This window comes from Mesocricetus auratus, unplaced genomic scaffold, assembly GCF_017639785.1.
Source record: "Mesocricetus auratus isolate SY011 unplaced genomic scaffold, BCM_Maur_2.0 Super-Scaffold_4256, whole genome shotgun sequence".
Lineage (NCBI taxonomy): Eukaryota > Metazoa > Chordata > Mammalia > Rodentia > Cricetidae > Mesocricetus > Mesocricetus auratus.
In genome coordinates, this window is record NW_024429182.1 from 105,483,662 (window position 1) to 105,505,640 (window position 21,979).

Below are 21,979 nucleotides of genomic sequence, written 5' to 3' on the forward strand. Positions count from 1 at the left end.
AATGGGCTACCGTTCTTGAAATATTCAGTTGTGAGCACCTGACCAAAAGCACAGCATGTGATTGTTACTGTAAATAGAGATTCACATTTCATCCCGAGACTGGATGTGTTTAGGAGTATGTAGACAGAAGTCAGGTATTGCCTGCCAGTTACAAGAAATAATTAATATAAAAATTATCCTCAAAGATTTTAATCATAGTTTTCCAATTTATGAGATACTTGTTTGGAACATTGCCCACATGAGATGCACAATTATTTTAACATGGATAGTTAGGGGATAAGCTATAATTATACCTTTCTTATGGTGACCAATATTGGTGTATTTGTGAATGAGCATTTTAGGATTTTGCTAATGGGGAAAACAATGTGTGAAGTATAGTAACTTTCTAAAGACCACTGATGGAAAAGTGTGATTAAGAGTGTCATAAGGCTTCTGTTACTGTGAAGAGATACTATGACCACAACAACTCTTATAAAAGAAAACATTTAATTGGGCTGGATCACTTATAGTTCAGAGGTTTAGTCCATTATTGTGGCAGGAAGGAAGGCAGCATGTAGGCAAACATACTGCTGGAAAAGGAACAGAGATTTCTACATCTTGCAGGCAACAAGAAGTGGTCTATCTCATTGGGCACAGCTTGAGCATATATGAAACCTCAAAACCTGCCTCCACAGTGACACACTTCCTCCGACAAGACCACACCTCCAAAAGTGCCATTCCCAAATAAATGTACATGGAGGCCTGTGCTTGACTTATTTCTAGCCAGCTTTCCTTAACTTAAATTATCCCATCTATCTTTCACCTTTGGGCTTTGCCTTTTCTTCTGTACTCTCACTTTCACTCTTTCTATGTGACTGGCTGTGTGGCTGGGTAGCTGACCCCTTCTTTTCTCACTCCTAGATCTTTTCTTGCTTCCCCATACTTCTTTTTATCCTTTTACGTAGTCTCTCCTGTCCTTTCTCCTGCCCTGCTACTGGTTGTTCAGCCCTTTATTAGACCAATCAGGTATTTTAGACAGGCAAAGTAACACAGCTTCACAGAGTTAAGCAAATGCAACATAAAAAAATTAAACACATCTTTACATCATTAAACAAATGTTCCACAGCATAAATAAATGTAACACATCTTAAAATAATATTCCACAACAGCCAACCAAAGAGCAAAGAGGGAAAAAAACAACTCTCTGTTTGTTTGTGTGTGTGTGTGTGTGTGTGTGTGTGTGTGTGTGTGTGTTTCCCTTCTGCGGGGGTTTTACTGGTGTGAGGTTATCTAATGCCTGTGTTTATATGGGTGTAGTTAACTTCCTGAGGTTGGAGGTTTTGTTCTAGTACCCTATGTGGGTCTGTATTTGTGGATAGATATTATTTAAATTCCACTTTGTCATAAAATATCTTGTTTTCTCCATCTATGGTGATTGACAGTTTTGCTGAGTATAGTAATAGTAGTCTGAGCTGGCATCCATGGTGTCTTAGAATCTGCCAGTTCAGGCCTTTGTGGACTTTAGGGTCTCCATAGAGAAGTTGGGTATGATTCTAATAGGTCTGCCTTTATATGTTACTTGGCCTTTTTCCTTGACTGGTTTTAATATTCTTTCTTTGTTCTCTATGTTTAGTGTTTTGATTATTATGTAGCAGGGGATTTTTTTTTGGTCTTTCAAGACAAGGTTTCTCTGTGTGGCTTTGGAGTCTGTCCTGGCACTCACTCTGTAGACCAGGCTGGCCTCAAACTCACATAGATCTGCCCGCCTCTGCCTCTCAAGTATTGGGATTAAAGGCATGCTCTACCACCACTCAGCAGGATTTTCTTTTCTGATCCAATCTATTTGGTGTTCTGTAAGTTTCTTGCAGCTTTATGGGCAGATACTTTAAGTTGGGAAAATTTTCTTCTATGATTTGGGTAAGCTTATTATCTGGGTTTTAAAGCTGGACTTCTTCTATTCCTTTTATTCTTGTTTGGTCGTTTTGTAATATCCCAGATTTCCTAGATGTTTTGTGTTAGAAATTTTTTGGGTTTAACATTTTCTTTGACTGATGAATGTCTTCAATGCCTGAGATTCTACCTCCCATCTCTTGTGTTCTGTTGGTGATGCTTGCATCTGTAGTTCCTGTTCACTTACTCTGGTTTTCCATTTCCAGGGTTTCCTCCATATTTATTTTCTTTATGCTTCTATTTCAGGTCTTGAACAGGTTCCTTCATCTGTTTGGTTTTTCTTGGCTTTCTTTTAGGGATTTATTGATTTGTTCCTCAAAATTTTAAAGAGATTTTTCATCCTCTTTAAGGATCTCTATCATCTTCATAAAGTCATTTTTAAAGTAATTTCCTAGTGTTTTGGCTGTGTTGGATTGTTCAGGTCTTGCTGTTGTAGGATAGCTGGGCTCTGGTGATGTCATATTGCCCCTTCTGTTATTTATTGTGTTGATCTATTCTATTCTTTTTTCTTTAAAAAGTAGAGGTGTATCTTTAGCTCACAGCACTTGAGGTTCTGGGATAGCACCAATACTGACTGGGGCTTTGCTAAGGGAGGTTATCATCATTTGGTAAGACAAAAAGCCAGAGAGGATCCTCTTTCTCTCCCCCCCCCCCCCCTGCTCTCTTTCCCCTGTCTCCTCTCCTTTCCCCCATCTCTCTCCTCTCACTCTCTCCTGTCTCTCCTCTCTCTCCCCTTTCTCACTCCTCCCTCCTCTCCATTTTCTATCTCTCACTCTTCTCTCTTCTCTGTCTCTCCTCTTTCCTCTCATTCCCGTTTCATCTCTCCTCTCTCCTCTGTCTCCACTTTCCTGTTCTCTCTCCTCTGCTCTCTCTCCTCTCTCCTGTTTCTCTTCTCTCTGTCCTCTCTCCCCCTCCTCTCTCTCCTATATCTCTTCTCTCTTCTACTCTGTCTCTCTTACCTCTGTCTCCTCCCTCTTCTCTCCTGCCCCCCCTCCCCCGTTATAATTTTAAAAGTAGCACAGGAGACAAAGACAGCACCGTGCAACAGAGCTTGGGTGGAGGTCATTTTTTGGTTTTGGATTTTGGTTTTTGGTTTTTGGTTTTTGGTTTTGGTTTTGGTTTGGTTTTGGTTTGAGACAGGGTTTCTCTGTATTGTTTTGGAGCCTGTCCTGGAACTCACTCGGTAGACCAGGCTTGGTCTCGAACTCACAGAGATCCACCTGCCTCTGCCTCCCGAGTGCTGGTTTTGTTTTTTTTAATTGAGGGAAAGTGAATGGGGAAAGGGGGAGGGAGGAGGGAGAACAGCTTCTGGGGACAAGAATGGCAGAATAGAAGAGAGAAGCAGGGAGAGAGAAGGAGAGACAGGCAGAAAAGCAAAAAGAGAGAAAAATGGGAGGTGGGCAGGGCCCTTTTAAAAGGGAATGTAGTGAATGTGCACAGGTGGTGCTCTTAGTGTCTGCAGCTGAGGACATATCCTGTCAGAACCCCAAGAGCAGGCAGAACAGATGCCCAAATACTAACACACACTCTCTCCCCTCTCCCTCCTCTCTCAATTGTCTTCTTTCTCTCCCCTTCTATCTCCCCTCTCTCTCCCTCACCGCCCCCCTCTCCTCTTCAGGGTTTCTCTGTGTAGTCCTGGATGTAGTCAAAGATCTGCCTGCTTTTGCCTCCCCAATGCTTGGATCAAAGGTATGGGCCACCACCTCCCAACAGGGTCTCTCTTTTGATCTTTCCCATCTCCTGCATTTTGCATCACCCATCCCTACAGTGTAGGGTGCTTAATGGATTTTCACCACAGTCATTTTGTTGAGCCTAGTTGGGTTCTCAAGAAGACTAAGCACTGAGCTAATGGCATAGACTATGTGTAACGTCCCAGAAATTGTATATGCAGGAGTCTCTGATATTCCTTTGCAAGATAGCTCCTCACTACAGCTCATGGTAGGTTTTCTGTGGAATGATATGAAATCCTTTTCCAAAGCAAAGCTACTAAGTGTATTTCAGGCTTTCCAGTTACACAAGCCTACAAGGGTTGCAAAACCTTGCAGGATCCAATATTGTAAGCAGCCTTGCTGGCAGGTTTTTGTTGTTGTTGTTGTTTTGTTTTTTGGGGTTTTTTTGTTTTTTGTTTTTTTGTTTTTTTGTTTTTTTTTTTTTTTTTGGTTTTACAAGACAGGGTTTCTCTGTATTGTTTTGGAGGCTGTTGGACCAGCCTGGCCTCGAACTCACAGAGATCCACCTGCCTCTGCCTCCTAAGTGCTGGGATTAAAGGCGTGCGCCACCACCGCCCGGCCTTGCTGGCAGTTTATTGAAACTATTTTTTTCCTCCCTTAACCCACCAGAGGGGCAGTAGATGGCCTGGATATTTTTCTTACTATACTGCTGTCTCAAGACCCTGAATCGAATAAGGTTCCAGCATCTATTCTGCTGATTACAGGGCTCCTTCATTGCCACTCTTCCCAAAATGCAGCTGTGTACCTGTTGCTTTTGTTTTTGTTGTTGTTGTTATTGTAAAGCAAGTGAGTGCTGAGTGCTTCTAATGAGCTGTTGTATTCAACAAAGTCATGTGTCTGTCACGCGAATGTTACAAGACAGAAGGTGAAAGCCAAGTATTGGAGATGGAATGAAGTTTGAGAAAAGGTACATATCTTTACCTCTTGCTGTAGTAGTGGTAAGGGACAGGGTGACTCCAAAAGGTAGATTCCTGTTTGCCTTATACCATATGCTCAATACATGGTAAATATACACATGAATGTATGAATGCCTCACTGGTGACTAATAAGTATTCCCATTTTTTATAATTTATTTATTTTTATTTTATGTGCATTGATGTTTTGCCTGCTTGTATGTATGCCTGTGTGAGGGTGCCAGATCTGCTGGAAGTGGAGTTACATACAGCTGTGAGCTGGGAATTGAATTCAGGACCTCTGGAAGAGCAGGCAGTGCTCCTAACCACTGAGCCATCTCTCCAGCCTCCAAGTCCTCCCATTTTTAATTGTATAGGAAACATCTTAAGTGATACCTTTTCAGAACTATGTAATGTATTTAGCTAGAAGGAAACTCAAAAGAAATACCCATACTTAGAAATGGAGAAATTAAAGGCTGAAAGACATAATTACCCTAATGTCACACTGAGACAGGAATACAGTTTATAATCCTGATTACCAGTGTATTACCCTATCTAATGCAACACAGGATAAAGTAACTGTCTCCTCATTATCAGTAACTAATATGCATAATTTTCATATCCTGACTATGACAGACTAGTCTCATTTAGTGTTATAACCTAAGGAAACTTTAAAGGTGATTTAATTTAGGCTTTATCATAGAGGAGAAAAAAATACACGAAGTGTTCAATGATTTGTCAAAGTTCTGCCAGCGAGAGAATCAACACTCAAGACTCAGACCATCTGGAGCCTCACATTCAGGGCACACTCCACATTATACTGAAGGACACCAGAGTACTTGAAGCTGATTTGGTTTTGACATATTGACATGGCATATAACCCTCCAATCGGGGGCAACAGGAAATGTTTATTTATGTACAAGTACATGGGAAATCAATTTCCATTCAGCTTTTTTTAAAAATCATTACAAATAAAAAGACTTTGTTAAATACATTCATTCTTTACACACAAAATACATTCTTTACACTTTTACTCTCATTATGAATTAGTTCTTAATAATGAAAACTTAAACTACAACACTCTGTAGATTTGGCAATTTGTTGATCGTTTTCCCAAGAAGGAAGATTCAAATGTTGAGACAGTTGATAAATAAGAAACCATACCTTTAAAATGATTCTTAATTGGTCCTACAAGGTTTAATGAATGCCCTCTTCAGTAATGATTGGTAGCTGTCTTTAAAGGAATGCTGAACACTGAAATTTTCAGTGATGACAATGGAATCTCTACAAAGACTGAAGGAGTCCTCAAGAAATTGATAACCATATCGAAATGACATCCTCACAGAAAGATTCTTACAAACATACCTGACAGCTAGGCATTATTCAGGGATCCAATTGACCAATTTAACCAAGATCTTAAGTTTCATTCTCCAAGCAGGACTTAAGAGATTCTATTTAAATAAATATAAATTGCTTGATTTGTTAGTCTACTAGTTTTTGAGATATGTAAGGAGCCATATGACCATGTACAAAAATTACACAAATGTTCTAGCAGCATTACTTATACTAACTAGAAAATAGAAACAATCTAAATGTCCAAAAGGTGATTAATTCAAATCACACACACACACACACACACACACACACACACACACACACACACACTGGAATATTACTTAGCCATACAAAGAACATACTGACTCATGCTACAACATAGATGAAAACTTTAACAGAAGCCAGGCACAAGAGGCTACACATTGTATGGTTATAGCATATGAGAGTTGAATCCATAAAGACAGAAAGCAGATGGATCATTGCCAAATGCTGGGAAAGGAGGATATTTGACTACTAATGGATACAGAACCTTTTGGGAATGACACTTTCTGAAGTTAGACAATAGTGACAATGTACAATATAGTGAGTATACTAAAAACATTGAATTTATATGTCAAAGGTGTGAGTTACAGTGTGTGAATTGTGTGAATCTTTAAAAGATATAATTTAACTTTGAAATGTTTGGGTTCCTGGTTCCTCTTTGTCCCCTTTTTTGAAGCTGGATTGAGTTTTTATAAATATTCTTTCTACACAATGTATTTAACTAATTGTACTTGAGTTACCAGTGGTTTAGATTTCTAATGGCCTTTTTGTTAAGTAAAAATAATACACGAACACAAAATATATATTATACTGTTAGCATCTGCATATTGACATTTAAGACCAAGAACTATACTTACATTAAAGTAGATTATTAGGATTTATATAGTGATTATATATATATGTGTTTACTGATAACCTATGCATAAAACCAGTAGCCATATATTAGGAATTGAGTTCATAAAATTCACTGGTCAACCTCTTTGCTGAAACTGTATATGTAAAATATCTGTGTTTTAATGGAGAGATAAGAAAATGAAGAAAATCAAGGATTTTCTAAGTCTTTACAAAGCAACTTCTGTAAATATTTTAACTATCTGCTGAGATCTCCAGAACTAAATATTTTGCATTTTATTTCATCCCTATGCTAAAAGTCATGCATTAAAATGTGTGCAATAATATATAGGGCATATGTTTGTTCAAATTCTTGTCTTAGTTCTTCAATGAAATTTTTAGCAGAATTTTTTTCTTTTCTGAAAATAGAGTTTTTAACTCATGCACTAGTTAAGACAGCTTTGTGTATCTTGTTTACACACCATCAAGAGAGCTCCAACCATCTGGTATGCCTAAACGGACATTCCAATGAGTAGAAGTTAGAAGCCAGCATCCCACTCATTTGAAATGTTTTATGTCAGGGACCTGAAAAATCTCAGCCAGTCCTTAAAGGATACAATTACTTTAAAAATTTCATTTAGTAACTCAACTGACATTCATTGTCAAATAGTCTACAAGAAAGTTCCACTAGCATTGTGTAATTGTATAGAGCATGAGAAGATTTATTCCTAATGATTACATTCCAGAAGCAGTATACTTAGTAGCTGTTTTTCAGAGGGCTTTATCAAGTTTATTATTATTATTTTATCCAGGAATAACTGTGTAATCTTAAACAAGAGCTATGTGCCATTCAACAACTAGTGAATTATTCTAACCAAACAGATTTCTTTTCTTACTCTGTATATGAATTTTTGCTCTGTTAGGAGTTAATACCCCAATTTTTATTTCAAAAGGTAGCACACACATAGAAAGGGGGATAAAAACATTTTGGAGTATTAGTTATACATTCATCAAGTAATGTCATATATGGAATTAATTCTAAAAGCAGATCACATAACTGGGATTTATGCTTCCATTTTTACCTACAGATGGAAAGAAGAGCCACACAACCAGAATGACTCTTCCTTGGTCATCCACTATGCATCATTAGTAAAGGGAGAAATGCATGGGTAATTGAAGAGCTAATCAACAACTACCCTGATGTTCACCAAGAGGGTAACAATAACCACCTCGCCGGGCGGTGGTGGCACACGCACACAAGCACTCGGGAGGCAGAGGCAGGCGGATCTCTGAGAGTTCGAGGCCGGGCTGGACCGACAGCTTCCAAAACAATACAGAGAAACCCTGTCTCGTAAAACCAAAAAATAAATAAATAAATAAAAATAACCACCTCAACATGCTTTTGTGACTTAGTTTTCAAACATAGACAAAGGGCAATAATAGACAGAATATGTGACCCCTTAAAGATAACAACCAAGATGTTTTCTTCCCATGGAGAATGAGATCAAGAAGAGGTTTACATTGCACTGTGAGGTATTTCAGTTCGAAGAGAGTTTCCTGATAATAAGGAATTTACAACCCTTGAATCGTCTATTGAGACAGAATGTCTCTCAAAATGTATGAAAGAAACATGGGTGACTGGCATCTAAAAGCAAAGTGAATCCAAGACTGCTTTGTAGAAATGGAATCCTTTGATTTGTAACAGACTGCCCCAAACCATTCCTTAAAATCTCCTATGTTGCCCTAGCTCCCACCTCACCTTCCCAAGTACCTGGGACAAAAGTCACATGTCTCTGTTCCTACTTCCAAAGTCTAAACAAGGAGAGGGGGGGGGGGACAGAGAGACCAACAGACAAAATCCCTAATATTTGAGTTCTTCCTGTTTGCTGATCAACATATTTTACATTTATCTCATCTAATCTTCAGCTTATTTCTAACAGGTCCATCTCATAGATGATAAAACTCCTGTTCAAACTTTTCCTAAAGCCTCCACCGATTCTTTATTTTTGTAGGGCTATACACAGCTAACCTAGTGCCCCACTTTTATACCTCTCCCTATATTACCCTCTAGAGTCACCACTGACCAAGAATTTCATCAAAATAAGTCTCAACCTCTGCCATTCTGCTTGAAACCAGTGGGAAAGTTAAAAAAAAATTAAAAGTTAACTCATATACCTGGTGAGGCCAAAAAAAAAAAAAAAAACTGGTAACCATCCTTGGTCTTCCAATTTTTTATCCAAGGAGTCAGAAAAAGTCCCATCCAAAATCAAGTATGTTTCTCCCCACACTGATTCAAGCACAAAAGTTTCCTTTTCTAAAGCCTAAGGAAGAGCCTCCTGTCAGATTGGAAAGGGTGCAAGCTATTTTACAATTGCAAGCTTATAAATTTTAATTAGCAAAAATTGCTTTTAGTTAGTTTATTTTCAAGTTAAAGCCCTGTTTTGTTACTTTGTACATGAAGCAAATTGGCCTTCACCCTTTCAAAGTTACTTTCCCCAGAATTGGGGAAACCTATCAAGTGTCATTTGTGATTTCCTCAGACCTTCAAGATGGATTTCTGCTGTGACCCTCCTTTCCTTCTCTCATGGAACACTGACTACTGGGGGACTCTGTAATGGAGGAGTCTCCTATGCTAAAACACTTCCAAAACCCTGAAGAGAATACATTGTTTATTAAGTCAAATGAGATGAATAACTTCCATGATTTCACATAACCTAGGCCTAAAAGATACCTCTTCCATTTTTAACAGGAAAACCAGTTCGATTTCAACAGGGACTGACAAGGCATTTCTAGTTTGGATCTAGGCGGATCAGTCTCTTGACCTAAGGACATTCGGCCAACTCCCTAGAGAGTAGTGCATTTGTGACAGAACAAAAGCCTTTTAGTTTTTAAATATCATTAGCTGTTGGTCAACATATATTTAATTGAGCATAAAGAAAGGTACTGCAGCTTAGAAATTTGAGCATCTGGTTCAATCCTACCAACAATGTAGGTCATCTTCATATTTTCTTTACACAGATTGCATTGACCCTTTGCTTGACAAAAAGGCAGCTGCTACCGGAGGGTTTTTTGTTTTTTTGTTTTGTTTTGTTTTGTTTGTTTTGAGAAATTCTCCCTGTGGCTCTGTGGCTTCAGTGTGGTGGGCTTCATTCTATTTCTCTCTCTGCCTCATCCCACAAAAATCCTTCAAATAATTTTCAGCTATCATAACTGTTAAATTCATTTACACAGCTATTTATCCCTCCATTTGCTTTTAATTTCAAAGATCACCAAGCAAGCCGTGGTAGCTCACATCAATACTCCCAGTAAGACTGAGGCATGAGAATGAATTCAAAGCCACCCTGAACTACATTGTGATTTCTATGCCAGCCTGATTTCTGGAGCTGTAGACTGAGATCTGGTCTCAAAAAAAAAAAAAAGAAAAGAAAAGAAAAGAAAAGAAAGGTAAAAAAAACAGTGCCTCTCAGGAGTAATGATAACATGAATATCCTGGGATTTAGGAAGGAGATGAAATGCCAGCTACATTATTCAACATTAATGACTTATCTGGAGGGATAATATCTTAAACTAATATTGCCTGTGTGTGCAGTGTAAGGGATGACAATGTTCCTTTCAAACACAGATAAACTCATGCCACAGGAACAGTAAACCCAGAGAAGAAAATACCTTCATTTAGTGTTTGACAATAGCTGCTTATGTGGAATACATTTTGTCAGAAGGATGAGACATGAAACATACTTGTCAAGACCATGGTTGAAGTAAGAAAGTAAGCCATTGCTTTAAAAAATGAAAACAAAAAACGTTCAATCCTACAACTTCTTCCAGAAGCTAATGAGAAAGTGACCCTTAAGTGTATGTGTCCATGAGATGCACAGCATTCTGTAGGATTACGACGTGGAAAATTCCCCTATCTTTAAGGCCACTAGTATGATACATGGTGGGGGGGTGCTGAACGAGTTCAAAATGATTTGCAACTGGTATTTTTTCAGAATTAGCCTAACTGAAAGTTGATGCTGTGAAATAGCTCAAAGAGAAGACTAGCAAATCCTTGATCTAACACTGGCAGGCACTCGGGTCCTTCCAAGGTATATGTTCATGAATAGAAGATAAAGAATCTGCTTCCTCCCTCCATCAAGCTATTGCTTTGGATCATACTAGTCCAAGCATCCGGTTTTGGTCAGTGGTTTCTTAATAATTTCACAATCAGAACTTGACGGTACTGGCATGCTAATACATTTATTTCATTTTTAGTTATTGTCTTGCCACTTAAAGATGTTGTCATCAAAAATGACTAAAATATGGGGCAGAAATTAAAGCCAGAAATAGCCAATGATGTAACTTAAGAAGTTTATATAAGAAAACTGACTCTATATAATTAAATATTAATGTAATCCAACAGATCTAATAAAAAGAATACAAATGAAGACAGCTTTGTGTAGGAAAAGGAGAAACCACTAAATTCTTTGAGGATGCCATCTATACAAAGCCATACCAGAAAATTATATGATTCCATCGATCATTTCCAAGCATGACTCTAGAACCTGAACATGTGTTTTAACTGGAAGCTAAAAAAGATTGCCATGTGTATAACAATTTTATTAAAAGAAGAAAAATATCACATCACAAATAGAAGAGATGGTCTTGTCAGGATAAGTCAAACTACATTACAATAAACCAAAACTTTTTTTCCACCAGTAAACAATTTTATGTAAAAGGGGTCTATCAGAGCAGACATTGCCCTGCCACTAAGAATTATTACTTATATCCTGCCCTAGATTAAGAGGATTCTTTCTCAATTACCACTTTACAGACTTTCATTTAAAAAACAAAACAAAACAAAAAGCAACAACAAAAATGTTCTGGCAATGAAACACTTAATCAACTGGTATTTATTGCACCTATAATATTGTCAAGGATTGTTCTCTAATTTGAGATACATCACTGGAAAAATATTCAAAAGGCCTAATCAGAAATTCACAGAACTATGGAATGTAAAGGCCCAGCTTCTCAAGTGTCCACACTAGTGGGCCAAGGAGTGATGCCTATGGTCTACTGCATGTCTCAAGACCCAAGAGAAGAGGGACCTTAGAGCTCCTAAGCTGCTTCTTAACCTTGAGGGACAGGTGGAGTGCTGTAAACCTAAGTAATAAGAATAACATAACATAAATGTGACCCCAGAAGCTGTTATTCTGGAACTAAATTAGTCCGTTCTCACAAAGCCCTTAAAGTTCACAAAGCAAGTTATTTTTAATACTGCTATGAGACAAGGCTGAGTCATCATATGCTGAGGAGATCAGAACTTTGCTGTAAAGAAAAGTAATAAATTCAAATTTAGGGACATTCAGTAGAAAGATAAATTCTTTTGTAACCTTGATTAGTTTATCTTTTGATGCCTTTGGTTGCTGGCTTAATAGGGAAGTCAAGGTAATTATAAACTTTTAATTTTCAATTAAAGTGATTTTTCTCCTCTTCCTATATAACAAAACAAAAGACAGTTCAAACTTTTAGAAAGCCTGTCGCTTTCTTATAGAATCAAGAAAAACATAGTGAGCCAATTACAATACCAATGTTGGGTAATAATACACACAGTTCCATGTGAAGGAGATGGGACCTTTATAGAATCTGTTAGAGAAATGTTAGAAATGTATTATCAATATCCTGCTGTGTTGACACATTGCTTTATAATTCAGTAGCTTCCAAGAGTGTTGTGTCAGGTCCAAGACTGTTACCATCAATACCAACAGTGGAATTACACGTCATATCCTCATTCAATGATTCATCACTCAGTTATTTATGCTATGCAGCAAGTCACAGAAACACCTGACAGCACCCACGGCATACAGATTTAATTACTGCCACAATTTGCATTCATGAGAGTGTATCAAATCATGGCACTGAAGAAACAGGAACTCACTCAGCAGCACGTCTTCCAATTTGAGACCTGTTTTTAAATTGGCTAAGTAAAGGCATATATACCTCCATTGGAATTGGAGATTTGCAGTAATACATACATACCAGGATGGGGAAAAAGGCAAAGAAGAGGGAGTGGGAAAAGAGGAGATAAAGGGAAAAGGAAATATGGTCATGAATCTGAGATCGACATTAATATAAGATGGTTAAGGACAACTCGCAGGCCTTTCCTAAGTTTATTGAAGATACAAAAATGATGTGAAACTTTTCATCTGTTGCTATTCTCACTTATCATACTAAAAATGTCTACAAAATCCTAAGCCTTGGTCTATCCAAGGATAGTTCCAGAAAGGAAAAGGTGTGACTTGTTATCAAGGACTGTGCTCTGTCTGGAACCCTGCTCTGCAGTCAGTCCATATTCCACAGTATTTTGGTCATATCTGCTCTGTTTTCTCATGCTACTCAAAATGTCTTACAAGGAATCTATTTTATTATGATACCATCATCCATTATATTTTCCCCATTTTTTTCCAACTTTGATTTTACCTAATGGCAGAAAAGGTGCGAAACAATAGAAGAAAGTTAAGAAATTTGAAGGAGAATATGAAAAAAAAAGGGAATTCTCATGTACAAACCCATGCTAGAAAAGGTGGTAATGACGCTTTGAACAAGACTGCTGATTCATGGATGTCCCCCATTTTCTTTTTATTTCTAGGTAATACATCTAAGGGTATCAGTGTAGTAAAATGTTTGGTCTGTGAAATATCATAATCATTAGCACCAAAAGGAGTCATGGAGCTTGTATATGTTATTAAACAATATTTTTTACTGTTGGTCATGAGAAGAGTTTTAGTTTTTACATCCCAAAGGTTTTGAAAGTGCTTGAGGACAAAAGAAATAACACTTTTCAAAATCTCCATGGGGTTATCAATAAGTATCACAGAGACAGTATTGGCCTTTCCAGTTTTGGTTTACCTGGTAGACAAGAAAACCATGGGCACCAGATTACCACTGAAGCCTAAAGATCAGCCCCACATGCACCCGCTGACACACAGGAGGGATTCCTACAGTACATGATCCCCTGCACTGTGTTCAGGAATGCACTTTTACTTGCTTTTTTAAAAACAAAAGCAACATGCTCTGCAGATCATGGAGCACTTAGTGCAATTTTCTCCTTGCTCCAATGCCAGACTGCAAAAGACTGAAACCATTATGTGTTCTGCTAATGCTGGCCTGCAGTCGAGGCCCTTGGCCTGCATGCTTTGTAAGCTCTGGAGCCTACAGGAGTCAGAAGGTCCAAGAGCAGGAGCCATAGTCATTGCCAGATTCCCTAGCAACATACGGCCCACCAAGGCAACTACTGATTCCCTTTGATTCTCTTTGCCTCAGCCTTTAGTTGAAATTACAACAAGTCAAATAGCTGATGCTTTTCCCCTCTCCGGGTAAGGGTGAAGATACATTGTTCACCAGTGTGTTCTGTCTTGCTTCACTGATGAGTCGGCATGCTAAGTCAAGGAAGAGTTTCTCCACATTATCAGATTCCTTGGCTGATGTTTCCAGGTAATACATGTCCTGAGCCTCTGAGAATTCCTCAGCCCTCTGCTGAGAGACCTCTCTCCTTTCAGCTAGGTCAATCTTGTTACCTGTAACAATGGTAAATTAGAGAAAGAATCGTCACTTGATTTTGTTTATGCAGAGAAGCATCGAGATTCAATTCCAGACCTGAAATCAATGGGCAGATTAGATGGATGGACAAGTAAAGCCAAGTAAATGTGACCATGTTCACAGGAATGTTTATTCTAAAATATTAGTGTCATTTATAATGACAAAGACTGGAAACAATGCAAATCGTTTGCAGACAAGTATTCAGCCCAGTAAAGAAAAAAAGCCAGCGAGGAATAATCTAGACAATGCCATGAATCAAGAATACACGCAATGAAAGCAAAGCAGAAAAAAAGAATTCTCAGCAATGGAAAACTTGAAAATTTTCACTCTTTGATTATTTTTTAAGAAAATAAACCAAGATTGTAATTTAAAAGACAATGCTTGCAGCCCCAAGTAGTAGTGGCACACATCTTTAACTCCAGCACTTGGGAGATACAGAAGCAGGAGGAGCTCTGGGAGTTCCAGGCCAGTCTGGTCTACAAAACAAGATCCAAGACAGCCAAAGCTGCTGCACAGAGAAACTCTGTCTTGAAAATCAAAACAAAACAAAAAAGACAATAGTTGCCCAGAAAGACAATGTAAAGAGCATAGGGGCAGAAATAGATTTGATTTTAGAAGCTTACATTTTACATAAGCTAATACAATTCTGTAATTAGTACAAAATTAAAATTTAAAAGCAATCTGTAAAAATTAAACATGTTTGTCATGTAGTGGCATAGGTACAGACAATTATTTCAAGTAAATTTAAAACATGATTTCACCCTGCATCCTTAGGTGTGTACACTAAGGAAAAAAATGGGAGTTTAAGGACCAAGTCTTGAGCTCATTCAGTGATCATCTTGTAATAGCAGCGCTGGTATTAGGATTAGGAGACTGTTATATGTGTATTAAGGGATAAAACAAATCAATTATGCTGATGTCACATAGAACTGGTATTTTTGACATGAGAAAGATGAAATACAGCTATGAGATTAATGATACTAAGCAAAAATTTTGCTGTTTTAAATTATAGAGCTAAATATCTGTATGAATAATTCATGATATATTTTATCTTTTAAACATTTTCTACTCCTTTTTCGAGGTAGGCTGACAAAAGTCAAGTATTCTACCAGGTAACACAGCTTAAATGATCCAATTGGTAATTACTCCATATATGAATGATAAATACCTAGTAGAATGCCATAACACGGGAAATTCCTGACTGCTGATTCTCCATTGAAAAAAAACTCCCATAAGTTTTGCTCATGGAGCTGCGCCTATGGGACACAGAGGCTTCTCAGCCAGCGCATCTCTTGTACTTGGGGCAAGTGAACTTTGTCTCCTGATTCCTGAGTTTCCCAGGCCTGACAAGAAGACTATGATAGCCAATGCCAACCAGCCATAGAGTCAGGTGAATTGACCTATATCTTTCTTTCTAAGTGAACACGATTTCATGTGTGGCTTAAGATTCGCCTGTGAATCAGACACAACTTGTTGAACCTATTAAGACAACACAATTACAATATGTGTGCATACATGTCAGTTTCCAATACCAAAAAAATTAGAAATAGTGACCTACAAGTAAGGAAAACCCAACACTGAGGCTGGGGTTTCTGATTATAAACTTCCCATTAGACATAAATACCACTTCTGAAAGACATGATCACTTCTAGGTCTGCAGCATGAAATGACATGCCTAAGAATTTGTCATATCAGAGATCAGGGAAATTGTCTCAAACACTCCTGGAGTTACGTGAAAAGGATTTAGAGACTCATTTGAAGAAGCTTCCCATGTCAATGATGGAACAATGGAGACACGGGTGGTAATAATTGCACAGGATATGCTGACTGTACACTTAAGTTCTGAAGTCCACAGCATATTAAAAATACAAGTGAATATCAATAGTTGTATTTGGAAGATCCTAAGAAACCAACTCATTATATTGGAAACCACTGAGCAAAGGGAATAAAAGGCCAGTCATGGTGATACACATCTTTAATCCTGGCACTTGTGAGGCAGAGGCAGGCAGATCTCTGTGAGCTTGAGGCCAGTCTGTTCTACATAATGAGTTCCAGGATAGCCAGAGCACATTGGGGGCAAGGCAGGTGGGGGGGAGGTGCTGATCCTTCCTATCTCCCTTCAAGTCTTCCTTTATCTTCCTTATTTAAAATGCCCAACAGTAAAGTTTTGACAGACTCAAGTTCTCAAGGGTTTCCTGTGGAATACAAGGACAGTTCAGAGCTATAGACTTTCACATGCTTCATGGTCAAGGTTCTCCTTAGGTATGGGGGTTTTCAGGACCAGGAGCCAAGAGGAAAAGTGGGGAGTTAGTTGACTTTAAATTTTGTTTGATGTCAGAAAGAATTTCTCAGCATCAGTTTCCTCATCTAAAAATTAGGGCCCTATGATTCCTGGTATTTATACACCAGTCATAATGCTTATTATAAAATGTTTGTTCCAGCAAAGCACACTGTCATTCAGGCAACATGGCAGCCTACAGAACGGGAAAAGATTTTTATGAACTACACATCTGATTGAGGGCTAACATCCAAAATATATAAAGAATTCAAGAAACTAGATATCGAGAAAACAAATAACCCAATTAAAAATGGGATACAGATCTAAACAAAAAAATCTTAATAGAGGAAACTCAAATGACTGAGGAGGATCAAGTCGGGGAAACGGGATTGTGGGAGGGAATACAGGAAGAGACAGCTTAAATTAAGGGCTAGTTGAGAGATAGTATGGAAAGCTTAATAAAGTAGTAACTTACTAAAATACATACATATATAAAGGCAATCTAAAGGAATCACCAAATAATGGGGGAGACAGTCCCAACTGGCCATCTCTTGTCATAAATAAAGCTTCCAGAAGTGGAGCTGAGATCTAGTTACATCTTTGAGTTGTTGGCCAAAGGGATCCCATAGGAATCCCCAAACAACCTAGGCTTTTGCCAAGACTATAGGTTGCTTTCCACAAACAGCGTCCCATTGCAGAAGACAACACCTACACAATCACTGAACATAGAGAAGTCGAGCTGGTGCCTATACAGAGCCTTTCACGCTACATTCTAGCATCTTTGGCACAGAAAGTGCTCTGCACAGTACCAAAAGAGAAATGTAAACACCAAGTCAGCCACAAACCCTTGATCTAAAATGCTGTCTGCCTACAAGATATGCTAGGGCAATGGTGGCACAGCTTGTGGAAGCAACCAACCAATATCTGACTTGACTTAAGGCCCATTCCACAAGATGGAACCCATACCCAACATTGCATGGGTGACCAATAACCAGAGACTAGACAGCGCAGGGAGAGACCGAGGGTAAAACAAAATACTACTATTCTCTGAAAAAAGACAATAAAACAACTCCTAATGATATTCTGCTATACTTGTAGATCAGTACCTTGCTCTGCTAGCATTAGAGAAGCTCCCTCCTATAGCAAATGGGAACAAATACAGAAGACCACAACCAGACATTATGCAGGGAGTGAGAGACCTTGGAACCCTCAATCCCAAACAGTATGTCTCCATCAAATCCCTCCCTTCAAGGCTCAGGGAACCCTGTGAAAAAGAAATGGAAAGAATATAAAATCCAGAGGACACCAAAAAAAAGCAGTGCCCTCAAAATCAACATGGTCAAAGCACATATGAACTCACAGAGACTGAGGCAGCATGCACAGGGCCTGAGGAGGTCTGCACCAGGTCTTCTGCGTATACATTATGACTTCTAATTCAGTGGGTTTTTATGGGATTTCTGAGGATACAAACGAATGGGTCTCTGATTCTTGTGCCTCCTCTTGAGTTCTTTTCCTTGTCTTGTCCAACACCAATATGTTAGTTTTTGGTTTATCTCATTTTATTTTATTATTATCCCTTAGAAGCCTGTTTGTTTTCTAATAAAAACAGAAAGGGTGTGTACCCAGGTGGAAGAGGAGGTAGGGAGGAACTGGGAGAAGAAGAGGGAGGGGAAACTGTAATGAAGGTAAGTGAAAAAAATCAATTTCCAATAAAAGAAAAAATGTTTGCCCAGCTTACTGTTAGCCATAATTTGTAATTTAATGATGCTTTCTGTAGTTTTCTCTCTTTCTAAAATTCAAATCATGAAAATATACAGCAAAATTCCTTTCCAAGAAGAAAATATTTTAACAAGCAGGTAGTTGATGCCACTTTTCATTCTCAACCAGAAGAGTTTATAATGAAATGATCCATTTTTTTTCAGACAAGGTTTCTCTGTATTGTTTTGGAGGCTGTCCTGGAACTCACTCTGTAGACCAGGCTGGTCTCGAACTCACAAAGATCCGCCTGCCTCTGCCTCCCGAGTGACATCCGGCCGAAATGGTCCATTTTATGGCTCTGTGTGTGTGTGTGTGTGTGTGTGTGTGTGTGTGTGTGTGTGTGTGTGTGTGTGTGTGCAAACATGCATTTGAAGACCAAAGGTCTAATTTGTTCCTCACCTTGATTTGGTTTTGTTTTCCATGAATGATACAGTCAGTGAGACCTGGGACTCCACAATTAGGCTAGGCTGACTGGTCACCAATGCCCAGGGGTCCTCCTCTCTCTGCCTTCTCTGGGATTACAAGCAAGGGCCACCACGCCCAGGTCTTTACATGGATACTAAGGATCTAACTCCAGTACTCATGCTTGTGCAGCAAGGACTTTCCCAACTCAGTTATCTCCCAGGGCCCAGTAATTCCATTTTTAATGAGTGCATTTATCATCATAGAAAACCAAGTGTTATTTTCTGGTTTCTCTACATTAAACAGGCCCCCTCCTCCTACAAGATGAAACAAACTGCAGCATTTCCCTTAGTGGATTCTGAAACACAGGAGGGATATCTTAAGTCAGCATAAAGAAAGAAGAGAAAAATTCACCAAAGTATATGTTTTAAAAGACTAGCTGCTTCAGTATGAATTCCTCATCAACTTGATTTATTTTACTTTTACATCAGCATTATCCACCATCTTCTCTTTCACCTACACTGATAGGAAAATCAGCAATATTTTTGTTTATTTTTCTAAATTATCACCATGGGCTAGAACTTACTTCATGTCCTCCTCAGTTGTGCAACTGAATGTTGATTATATACTCAGGTAACTATTCAGTATGTTCTTGGAAGGTACCAGCACACAAGCATTACATGATCATAAATTTTCTGATGATCTCACATCATGCTCTTCTTCATAAGCTCTTACTTACCCACTAACACAGTGATGACTTTATTGCTAGCATACTGTTCTATCTCTCGCAACCACTCAGGAAGGCAACGGAAGGATTCCTCACAGGTGATGTCATAGGTAAGGATCAAGGCATTGGCGCTGCGGTAATAACTTTGGGTGATTGAACGAAATCTCTCTTGACCTGCAGTGTCCCAGATCTGTAACTGTAGAGGGAGAAGACTGGGATCAGCTTGGAAGAGTAGGAAACAAAAGAGCATCCCTTTGCTATAGCTCAGAAATGGGAACATCACCCAAACAATTTCATGGTTGTTGTCTGCCCTGAGGTGTTTCTGGTTTGGGTAAAGGGCTTATTCTCTTTCCTGGTTTTGTTTGTTTAAAACTTCTCTTTTATCTAAAAAAAAAACCTATTATGCATTTATAACATTGCAAGCTCTATTCTATTCATTTTATATGCAATAATAATTTTCACAATGAATCCTATAAGATAGGTACTATTATAATGCAACACTTCCTTCTTCAGGAAACTAAAGCACAGAGAGATCCGTAACTGGTTCGGGTCTCACAGACAATTCAACACTCACTATGAACACTGTGTTCTTGTCCTTAGGCTGGATACACACACATGCACTGCAACAGAGAGCAAGCTATTGCTCTGTGGTCATTGGCATTTCGGTCAACAACCGAAAGAAAGAAAGTACAACAGTTTAAAATTCTAACGTACATATCAAGACATGATCATTTTTAATGAAAATAGGAATGATGCTATTACAGTCATACCCTGCCACCATCACATTAAGCTCTATGACTTTAAGTCACCTTTGGACTCCACTTCTGTTAAAAAAGGTTTTCATAAGTCATCTAATCTACTATTTCTAAACATAGCAAACTATGGTTTAATAAGAAAGAAGGAAAAATACTTCCCAAATCTCTTCCCCTCAACCTTTCAGCAGACACAACTCTTTATATAGAGCAGAGTATTTGGGGAGATGAGAACATCACCATCAGCATCACTATAAATCCCTAGGTCACAGGTAAATTAACCTCTTTACTGCTTCCTCTGGTAAGGCCTTCCAGAACCTTCTGCCACCACAGTTTCCCTTACAATACTTTATATCATCTCCCCCAAGAGCAACTGACATATCTTAATCATGTACTAGAAATAGTTTGTTTAATATTTGTCTGGCCTACTTGATTTAAAAGTTCATACAGGAGGAAGCAGGACCTAGTTTTAATCACCAAATACAGTACACCTGGGACAAAGAGCAGATGCTTATGTTTTTAACTGATGATCTCAACTCTTCCTTATCCCTTCTCCTAATGCAGTAGGCAAGCTGAATAAAAATGCTTTCTTCCACCCAGGTACCCACAAAGCTGGGAGTCAAACTCCAGGTCTTCTATCCCCAGTTCAGAACTGAGTTGAGCACAGCCTGTTGCTTTTGCCATTGCAAGCTCATTTAAATGTACATCTACATCCAACAGTCACTTGGTGTCACCCTGGCCCCATAGCAATTTTGCTGAAGACACTGAGCAGTGACCAGTAGCTCCTGCCACGAGCCAGTGCACACATTCTCCTTTGATTTGAAGTTGCAGCAGCTCTTTGATGATATAAACTAAAGTCTCTGTGTGCTAAATGCAAACATACACATGCCAGTTTGTGCTGGAACAAAAGCTATTTCTCCTCTCTGCCTCAAAGTAGGGCCATGGTCCCCTTCTGCCAAGATGTGCCTTCAAATAGCTGACTATTGTTTTAAAGCCTCATTCAGCCTCTCAAACACTGTTGACTGGGATTTGGATACTATCAGTCATTAGAAAATGCTGCGTTCATGACTGGATATCTTGGGAACTACTTTAAGCATCAAAATATTTTCTTAAATAGTGATTGTATGGCCTTGATGAGATATATGCCTCCTTCTCATAGAGGACTGCCTGTGTCTAGCCTGACAGTTGATTGTTAAAGATGCTTATATTCCATTGTCTATAACTCAAATTAGTTTCATCACCTTTCTCTATGATCCCTTGTCTCTTTTCATCCTTTGCAGAGCCCTAAATGACTATAACACAATCCCTGACCTAAGAGAACATGGTCTACAAGGAACCCAAATCCACAATTGATTAGCAATGGCCTCTCAAAGAGGAACCAAAGACAGAGTGTCTCCCAATATTAGTCTATCGTCTGTCAATGTGTCATGAACACTGAAGTCATGGATTTCCTTGCCACTCTCACATAGAGCACAGGGCTACTACACTGCTCGCCTGTTCTCTTACTGCATGCACCGCTATTGCCTGCCCTTCACAGCAACGTCTTGTTCAGTTTGCTAGGCTGTCCTCGTTAAGTGGATTAAGTTCTTTGAGGACCAAGGTTATCTCTCTGACTTCATGCCTTTGTTTCCTTCCTAACACTGTGTGTGTGTGTGTGTGTGTGTGTATTTATTTATTAGTGGGCACAGTTGAATAGTTAATGAGATGAACATATGATTGTGGAATCA

General features: G+C 38.7%; 1 protein-coding gene and 1 long non-coding RNA gene across 6 annotated transcripts in view; one reads left to right on the forward strand and one right to left on the reverse strand.

Moving 5' to 3' along the window:
• The first annotated feature begins 3,570 nt into the window (after window positions 1-3,570).
• Window positions 3,571-7,957, forward strand: LOC110341635. Its single transcript, XR_002383605.2, has 3 exons — window positions 3,571-3,618; window positions 4,489-4,566; window positions 7,849-7,957. It is a non-coding gene; the product is annotated as an uncharacterized LOC110341635 (long non-coding RNA).
• Window positions 5,441-21,979, reverse strand: part of Rab30 (RAB30, member RAS oncogene family) — a 92,122-nt gene continuing 75,583 nt past the window's right edge. For all 5 annotated transcript variants that reach the window (XM_005073936.4, XM_040728456.1, XM_040728464.1 and 2 more), the window contains 2 exons: window positions 19,513-19,696; window positions 5,441-14,313 (listed from right to left, as the gene is read on the reverse strand). In XM_005073936.4, the coding sequence (XP_005073993.1) occupies window positions 14,063-14,313; window positions 19,513-19,696 (435 nt within the window). In that variant the 3' untranslated portion in view covers window positions 5,441-14,062. The remainder of the gene's footprint in view (window positions 14,314-19,512; window positions 19,697-21,979) is intronic.